The following is a 7,288-nucleotide window of genomic DNA, read 5'->3' as shown; positions in this document are numbered from 1 at the left end:
TCATCTAAAGAAAAACAAAAAGAAAATATGAAATTACAAACATAGTGCCAAAGACTGTCTACTAAACAGCAAAGAGTGCACTGATAAATGACTGATGTCAATTTAGAAAGTTGCAAATGCTTCTCAGTTGCTGAAAGATCTTGGGCAAAGGTTCCCAGAAAATAAAACATCAAGGGCTTTTACATACATGAGGAGGGCAAAACATATTTTAACAACACTTATCACAGTAATAATCCTAAGTCATACAAATGTGATGTATTATTATTATTATTGTTATTATCATCATTATTAAGTGTACAATGCAATGACCTTGTGCTGCATGTATTATATAGCCTACTGCAATTTAGAGCATCAAACTCCAGTTTTGAGCTTCATAAAGCTGAGGTTGATTCAGGCCTACTTGGTCTGAAGTTTGCATGGAAATGCAAACAGATACATTTTCACATACAGTTGCCTAACTCAAGAGCAGTTACCTATAAAGACTTAACCCACTGAACTTCAGGTATGAACCCCTTGGTCATTCATTGCTCGTGTCATATTAGCGTTCTTGAACACATTTTTAAGCATAGGAGTATTTTTAGAGGTGATGCTTATTGACAGGTTGAAAGATTGGACGTGACAGCACATTTAGAGACCCAATTGATTCTATTACACGCTCTGCGCCTCGCCGTCACTCACTGATCACTTAATCGCCTGGGCCTCAAAGCTTTTGAGGAAAATGAAAATGATGGTATTGACTTCCCTCTGTAGCCTGTGGCTGGTTGCCCATATAAATGTCATTATGAAGCAGTTGTGAATACAGCTTCTTGTGCAAATGGCCATCTGTCATGAGGTAAGGTGTGGAATTCCCAAAGGCCGGTAGAAGGGTCAAAATGAACATTTGAACAACCCTCTTTTGGGCAGATTTTTCATGGCAAGGACATTTAGGACAGTCCTCTCCAATGTTTCTTCAGTGTCTCTAGTCCAGTCACACAAACACGTTCTAGCAATTTGGAAAATCAAGTGTGGTACTCTGTCAACAACTTAAGAAATGAGTCTATAGAGTCATGAAGAAAACTGCCTTGTTAATCTCTGCATCTTTATTTATAGCGTTCACTACATCACGCATTCAACAAGCCATTTTAGTAGCCAATAAAATGCAATATGGATAAATATATACACACTAGCTTAGTTCTTAAAAAGTCAGTATTGTCAAGACGTGCATGAAAGTTTTACAGTATCAGGCTGGATGAGAGGGCGCCCTCAACAGGTTGTAAGAAATACTACACAGTCGCCTCATGAAAGTGTGACATCAAAGATGCGAAGAGATCCTTCGCCCACACCAGTGCAAAGATCATGACGGGGGTGTGGAGCTAGTATATATAAGAGCACCCATCAGAGCAGTATATAACTATACACTCTTCAGCAGTTCTGCCAAGAAGAAACTTAATTGACGAGAAAGAAAGACTGGTGTACTTCTGTGTACTTCAAATCTCCTCAACGCTTCTTCGAAGGTAAGAGATATTTTAAAACAAAATGAAGATGATATAATGCATAGATAACTTACTTAACTCAAAAGTCTAACCCAAAAAATGTCAGTGCATACAGTTGCAAAAACGTGTTTTTTCTCTTTTTTCCTTTGATTTTATTCTTTTTTATTAGGATAACAAAATTATCTGCCCGTAATCAGTCTTTAAGAGAAGAGGAGAAAAGGTTTCTGGTGGCCATGAAGTCGGCATACCTCCTGTTGTTGGCAGCTGTGGCGGTGTGTAACTTCACAGTAAACCAAGCACAAAGTATCCCAAGCGAAGCGGACCTGGAGGAGCGCCCAACGCTTAGGGACATCCTGCAGAGTGTCGAAAGTCTCCTTATTCGCTCCATAATCAGGAAAATCCAGGAAGAGGACAGTGGAAATGGTAAGTAACACTTTCTCGCTTTCTAATAAAATATCTGCACGTACCTCTGTAAGACATTCTAGATGCTACAGCATGTATGCGCAACAATGCAGATGGTTTGAAAGTGTATCAAAAATATTTTCTAAGCTCATGTCTCTTGATTTAATAGCGAAATTGCAAAAATACTATCGATATGTGAAATATTCAACTTATATGCACCAAGAAATTATTGAACCTCATTGAGGTGACACTTTTTCGCCTACATTCAAACATGATATTTAAATCTTTCTATATAAAATCTAGGATATTTATTGCCCTTTATTGCACATCGAGAACCATAATTTTGGTTTGGTTTATCACAAAACGTTTTGAAACACCTTTGTATTTCCATATTTTGTGTCTCAGATCTGTCGTCACCCCAACTTAACTGGCTGGAGAAGCGACAGCATCCAGGGAAACGTCAACATCCAGGAAAGCGCGAAGACGACGACTACGAAGACTACACAGATGTGCAGAAAAGACAGCATCCAGGGAAGCGAGAGGATGCCTCGGACGAATCGCTAGAGATTCAGAGAAGGCAGCACCCAGGGAAGCGCCTCATCTTGAATCAGTTCGCTGAAAACCCGGCCGCCCAGAGTGCTCTCTTAAACGAACTTTCCAAACGGCAGCACCCGGGGAAACGCTACCTGATGACGTACAACAAGCGGCAGCATCCTGGCAGACGCGAAATAGATGAGAGTGAGCTGGACACTGCCGGACTATTGGATCTGGAGAATCTTCAGTATTCTGGGAAAAAGTATTTAGACGGCACGATCCCGGATATAAGCGTAAGCGGCGGTCCTTGCGACGTTCAGGACCCTGCTACCTGCAGTAAAGCCAGTCTACTGTTGGGGCTGCTAGATAACGTGTCCAAACCTCGCCTTGAGGAGAAGAGACAGCATCCAGGGAAAAGGCTGGCAATAGAAGATGATGTAACGGAACAGGAATGAAGTAGAGTATTGAATGATGGAACGCGTGAATAGAGTGTAAAGAAGTAACAAAGAGCTATACCAATAAAGATTATTTAATAATTGTTAATCATGCGCATTATTTATGAAGTGGCACACGATATATGATATATTTTTGAAATGTTACTTTTCTGGAAATTATCTTTGGAGTCATAATTCAAAGAACACTTTGATCCCATTTAGGGTAAGGGCCAGTTAAGCTACTCAATGCGTTTTTGTGAGTGCAGCTAGCAGACACCATAACAGGCTATTTATATTTGTGAATTATTGAACTGTCTGGAGTAGGTTAGTCCGTGAGATCACGTCGGATTTCAATGGTGGGAATGTTTTCATAAGTAGGTATCCTAAATGTTTTCTAACTCTGCCAGTTGCTATGGGTTGCTGCCACACAAATACAGGAGTTTATTTCGTTGCCATTCGTCTCTGCCACATGTTGCATGTTGAGCTTTCATCGGCTCAAACTGTCTTCATACTTTTGTGTGAAATACAAGTGATGTCCCATGCAAACAAAACGGGTCGATTTTTACTTTGCACACGAAATCTGGTTGAGTTGTAAATGCTTAGACGGAATGCAGCAGAGATTGATATGCCCCTCTCCTTCACGAAATAAGGGTAGGCTACGTAGCCTACACGTTTTGAAATTAAATGCTTTAAGCCTATACTGACACGCGAAAAACTGAGTTAAATACTCACTTGCTAACTTTTGTCTTTTTAGGTTTCAATATGGGATAATTAAGTATTTAGAGACAGTGAGGTGGGGGGGGATTTCACCTTTATATCGTCATGCACTTTGAGAAACATTGGATTGGTGAGTAGCCTATTTGAGCGCCGTAGACAATGAAGACGGATCAATACGTAACCGGCAATTAAGATGCCTTTCAATACCTGGAAGGTATCATGGGAGCCAATCCTTCACTTAATTACAACAGTTTCATCAATGCTAAACACGCGCCCCATTGGATCAATCAAAAGTTTCACCGAGTTAGCTATGTGTCGTCAGCGAACAGTTAGACATTACTTGGAATCAAGGTTCATTGGACAAATAAAAAAAACTATTAGAGTAAATACTCGAGTTACATCGACCCACCTTTTACTGCTCTCTTATCAAACGTCGAAAAAAGTAAGGGGGCGCAAGGATGTGTATGACATGCACGGCCAATTAACAAGCTACCATGGGAAGATATCTCATTATACCATACACATGAAAATGTGGCCACTGAACATAATAGCATATTCAGTTGCGTGAACACTCTTACTCATTAACAGAGGTGGAAAGGACTCTTCGGAAAGCTTTTGGACTGCATCTGGTCTGCACTGTATGCATTATTCAGTTTTATAAATATAAGTTGTTTAAACGATCCAAAATATATAGCCTATGAAACCATGTTATCAGGTTACTAGCTAAACCTCTTTCTTTATACATTATCCACATTCAAATTCACTCCTAAAAGGATGATACCAAGCGTTCAGCACTATTCCGCTCTTTGCCATGTTTGAGTAGCAGATTTAATTTAGATTTTCATTTTGTAGCTAAGAAGTCCCCACAGTGATAAAAGTCAATGTTAACCGGCTTTTCCTAAATTCCCGACCATGGAGGCAGTCTATCATTTTTAAGTAAAAAAGAGACCAGTTTCGTTTTAAAGACATTCCTCATTTAGTTTAATCAAATCCTACAGAGTATGTGATAAACGTCCATTCCATAACAGGTAGGGTAGCCAAAATCATGGAAAGTTATAAAGACAGACGAAAAGATAATACACTTCCCGTGGTTAATTAGTAGACTGATAAAGGAAACTCAAAATAGGGATTGAAAACAGCATTATGAATGCAGGTCTTTTCCTGGAAAGTATTGTCTAAGTCTAATAAAAGATAGATTTGATCCATGTAGATGGTCAAAGAGGTGACTAAGTCATAATGCACCATGCCTTTCAACATGCCTTTATCCTACGTTTGAGTTTGTAGGGGTTTGAAGTATGTGAGAATATTTCGAAACCCTGTTTTTCGTCTTCTCCTTTTGTGGCATAGCCAAAAGACACAATGGTTTGCCTTTTTGTCAGAGAAGGAAATTAAAATCTGGTGATGTGGTTAAACTGGATCAGGCATGCAAAGGTATGCATGCAAAATGCATTCAAGAGACTGTTAAAATCCGAAAATCAGAGTGTTTTATTAAAAGGGATGGAGGTGATGAAGGTTTTGTTTTGATTAGTAGCATGTTGAATACAGTAGTGAACTTCATCTATAATCGGTGGAGGCGAACTTTAATGACCTGAAAATAATTTGAATTAATGTCAAAATGTTTCAAATACAAAAAATATATCAAAAGGTGCTTTAATTAAATGTGGTGGAGCCTAAAGGAAGATTTATGGTTTTCCGTTGACAGAGACACGGAGAGCCCTCTCCCTCGTGGCATACCCTCTCCGAGTACCAGGGACGTGCACAGGAAATTTGAAGAGCCATTGCTCTGCCCTGGAAAAAGGGGCAACACGTTCATTTTTGTCACCGCCGCCGCCACGCCCCCTCCCCCTGGACGCATATTCTGCCTATATCACTTGAAACTCTGAAATTGTCTGGGTCGATCACTAACCGCCGCCGCCACGCCCCCTCCCCCTGGACACTTATTCACGATTATTTTCTATAGGACTACATGAAGTTCTGCAGCCCTAATACTATTTAAAAAATATACTGTATATATTTCCTTCGGAGGGGCAACTTCAGTCGAGGCGGGCAAACGGGCAGTTGCCCGAGGAACCTTAGCCCCCTCCGGTGAGCACCTCTCTGTGGCCTGACGTGCACCTCCCAAATTTGGTAACTATCCGTCTCCGTCTTTCCATCAATACATCGCTGTTTACCTCGTGGATAGTAGTATGCGAACATTAGATAGCTGGCTTAGACACTTGGCAAATCCCCTCAGAGGTATTTTTCAGTTAAAAAAAGCAAAAAAACTTTTAAAAAAACTACTTTTACTGACAAATACGACCATCTACGGAGTTTGGTCCGCCGCCATCTTTTTAAAAAGAAAATGCTTTTCAACACCCACAACCATCGGAAAACCATAAATGAAAACAAGTCCGTCAAGGCAACTGCGTGACCACGGAAAAACGGAGTCGTAGAAGTATATTTTGGCTTGGTTGCGTTGCAACGCGTTGATCCAACGGAGGAGGTGGTTAGTAGCATGTTAACATTAGGTAGGTGTGCTCAGACACCTCGCAAATCCTCTCAGACGTATTTTTCAGTTACAATAATAGGGTTTTTACATTGTACAGTGTCTATTTCTGGGTAACTTTTAAAAAATCTAAGCAAATAAAGTCAAACAAACAACTTTTAGGTACACTTACGACCATCTACAGAGTGAACATGTTACCAAACATTCACAATACAAAGTTCTGTGATGTCTGTCTCGACTGATTTGAAAGGTCAATCAACAGTGCTTGAAATGTTTAAAGACATACCTGAGAAACAGTATGACAGAGACATAGGATTGAAGAGTCTATCTTTCATTGTTAGGTAGGCTAAGTTTCATTCTTTTAACAAGAGCGTGTAAAACCAGAGTAGGTTACTGTTGGCACACATAATGATTTAGCTACCTGGAAAGCATTTGTCTATGTCATTGGGTTCAGTGATAGCAAGTTAGAGAGCTAGCATCTGAGTGATCTGAAATAGAAAGAAACAAAAACAAACAGCTGAGTTTATTAACCTAAAACTGCGGCAAAATGAGAACCAAATCATGTTTTGCTGGAACAGTCCTTTAAACTACCATAACATAAGTTATATAGTTTATTTTCAAACGTGGCTTGTTTCACAGTGCATTTGGGACAGTTGCCCTAAATATACTGTCATAATACTGTCATACTAAGCCTAAGCCTAGGTCATTGTTGTGTGTCCATAATGTCTTAATCCATGGCAAAATTAGCCCTTACTTCCTGCTATAAACCAGCGATGACTTCAGTGAGAATATTACACCCTGATGAGTGTGAGAGATTATTCCTTCATTTGTGAGCAAAGATGTATGGCTCTGCCCGTGTCTGTCCTCCTGTCAGGTAGGTAGAATAAAAAAAAACCTAATCACCCCACCCATAGGGCTATATTGTGATCAAAGCAAAAGCACATTTTCTAACCCCCCTTGTTGGTAGAATGGATGAAGTCATATTTGGCCGATAGGACTCAAAGTGTACACTTTGGAAGTAGCTTTTCTCCATACCTCAGTGATAATATTGGTGTACCCCAGGGGTCAGTATTGGGGCCGATCCTGTTTATCATGTACATTAATGATATACCATCAGTGTGTATATCTATTAATGTTCAAATGTATGCAGATGACACTGTTCTTTGTACACATGCAAAAACCAAAGAACAGGCTGCCACTAAACTAACTGCTGCAGACCCTCAACTAGCAGACCTTAAAAACCT

The 7,288-nt window shown here is 40.0% G+C and overlaps 1 protein-coding gene across 1 annotated transcript; it reads left to right on the top strand.

Annotated features, from left to right (window-relative positions):
- Positions 1–1,705: 1,705 nt before the first annotated feature.
- On the top strand, positions 1,706–2,863 carry trh (thyrotropin-releasing hormone; the record flags this gene model as incomplete). The annotated part of the gene is made up of 2 exons (XM_080857068.1): positions 1,706–1,895; positions 2,280–2,863. 2 exons carry the CDS (start codon positions 1,706–1,708, stop codon positions 2,861–2,863), a joined length of 774 nt encoding a protein of 257 aa, XP_080713194.1.
- Between the last annotated feature and the right edge of the window lie 4,425 nt (positions 2,864–7,288).

Source organism: Sprattus sprattus (assembly GCF_963457725.1).
Source record: "Sprattus sprattus genome assembly, chromosome: 18".
NCBI classification, from domain to species: domain Eukaryota; kingdom Metazoa; phylum Chordata; class Actinopteri; order Clupeiformes; family Clupeidae; genus Sprattus; species Sprattus sprattus.
The sequence above is the reverse complement of the archived record's forward strand: the minus strand, read 5'-3'. Positions and strand labels throughout refer to the sequence as shown.